This window comes from Oncorhynchus masou, unplaced genomic scaffold (assembly GCF_036934945.1).
Source record: "Oncorhynchus masou masou isolate Uvic2021 unplaced genomic scaffold, UVic_Omas_1.1 unplaced_scaffold_6072, whole genome shotgun sequence".
Taxonomy (NCBI): Eukaryota; Metazoa; Chordata; class Actinopteri; order Salmoniformes; family Salmonidae; genus Oncorhynchus; species Oncorhynchus masou.
In genome coordinates, this window is record NW_027012495.1 from 17,454 (window position 1) to 19,245 (window position 1,792).

The 1,792-nt window shown below is 47.9% G+C and overlaps 1 protein-coding gene across 1 annotated transcript; it reads right to left on the reverse strand.

The window, feature by feature from the left end:
- Positions 1-592: 592 nt before the first annotated feature.
- Positions 593-1,598, reverse strand: LOC135536380 (growth hormone-regulated TBC protein 1-A-like; the record flags this gene model as incomplete). Its single annotated transcript, XM_064962721.1, has 2 exons — positions 593-1,050; positions 1,378-1,598. Coding segments are annotated over 2 exons (314 nt in total), but the record flags the coding sequence as incomplete, so codon positions are not given.
- Positions 1,599-1,792: the final 194 nt, after the last annotated feature.

Genomic DNA, 1,792 nt, shown 5'->3' on the forward strand with positions numbered 1-1,792 from the left:
GCGTCATTAAGACAGTCTAGTAACGTCCTCTGCTGTCTGCGCGTCATTAAGACATCAGTCTGGTAACGTCCTCTGCTGTCAGCGCCGTCATTAAGACAGTCTGGTAACGTCCTCTGCTGTCAGCGCGTCATTAAGACAGTCTGGTAACGTCCTCTGCTGTCCACACGTCATTAAGACGTCAGTCTGGTAACGTCCTCTGCTGTCCACACGTCATTAAGACGTCAGTCTGGTAACGTCCTCTGCTGTCAGCGCGTCATTAAGACATCAGTCTGGTAACGTCCTCTGCTGTCAGCGCTGTCTCAGACGATCATCTCTGCATCACTTTTTGCAAAATGTCACTTATTGCCAAACCACACCGTACCCTGGGGCGGCAGGGTAGCCTAGTGGTTAGAGCGTTGGACTAGTAACCGGAAGGTTGTGAGTTCAAACCCCCGAGCTGACAAGGTACAAATCTGTCGTTCTGCCCCTGAACAGGCAGTTAACCCACTGTTCCCAGGCCGTCATTGAAAATAAGAATGTGTTCTTAACTGACTTGCCTGGTTAAATAAAGGTAAAATTAAATTTAAAAAATTGAGCGTATTCCATGTTTTCATGTCCATTGGCTAAATACGTTTTATTTCATGTGACTTTCATACAGTAAATGACAATAGTGTAATAGACTAAAGGTTTCATCGGCATCTTTGTTGTTAATTATTGTGATAGGCTCATGTTTATTTAACCTGTACGATGTGCCCCCACAGGATAGTAACTAATTAATTTGCTGGTACTCGTAACATCTTATAGTCTCCATACATGGTAGTCTACGTAGCTACGTGGTAGTCATGCTAAAGAGTACAAAACAGTCTAGGACACTGTCCCAACAGTGAGGGATAGGATCCGAGGAGAGGAGACCATTAAGGAGTGTTGGGACCCAGCCCGGAATGTGTAGTGTTTGATTGACAGGTCAGGAGGATGGGGTCAGGACTCCTCAGCGATGATGCGTGCTCGACACGTCTCCCGGAGCTTGGTGATGGTTGCCATGGAGAGGCTTCCGGGTTCCGTGAAGATTTTCTGGGAAAGCAGCAAGACAGAGGATTAGAGGGATGAACGGAGATCATTATGGTGTACACACACACAGTCTTGTACAGGTAACCTTGTGGGGACACAATTTAGTCCCACTCAAAGTCCTATTTTCCCGAACTGGAACCCATATATATCTAACCTTAACCCCACCTAGAAATAGCATTTCCCCTCATGGGGACTAACAAAAATGTCCCCAGTTTGTCAAATTTGTGTTTGTTTGCTATTCTTGTGGGGACCAGAAGTTAAAACGCATCTTCATTTCAGTGTGTGTGTGTGTGTGTGTGTGTGTGTGTGTGTGTGTGTGTGTGTATATACCTGCATGAAGGAGTGGCAGTCCTCTACATCAGGGCCTCTGGTCATGTGTTTGAAGCAGTCACAGACGTCAGGCAGGGAACCGGCCTGTTGGACCTCAGCCTGCTGGTTCCTTATCAACGTCAGAGCCACACGGAACAGAATCTTAGAACCCTCGTAGAACAGACAGTCCCAGATACGCAGAACCGTCTGAGGACGAGAACCAAGGAGAGAGATGAGTCGGGCTTAACGGGCCGCAGGACAGTCGGGCTTAACGGGCCGCAGGACAGTCGGGCTTAACGCGATGCAGGACAGGTCATCAAGCTGAGATGGTAGACAGTGACACTCGGCACAGTGATGAAATAGGTAAAGATTGTTCTTCATTCTGCTGTCTCTTCCCCTCCTGCTGCTCCAGGAGCCCTGGACTGAGTTCAGCTCA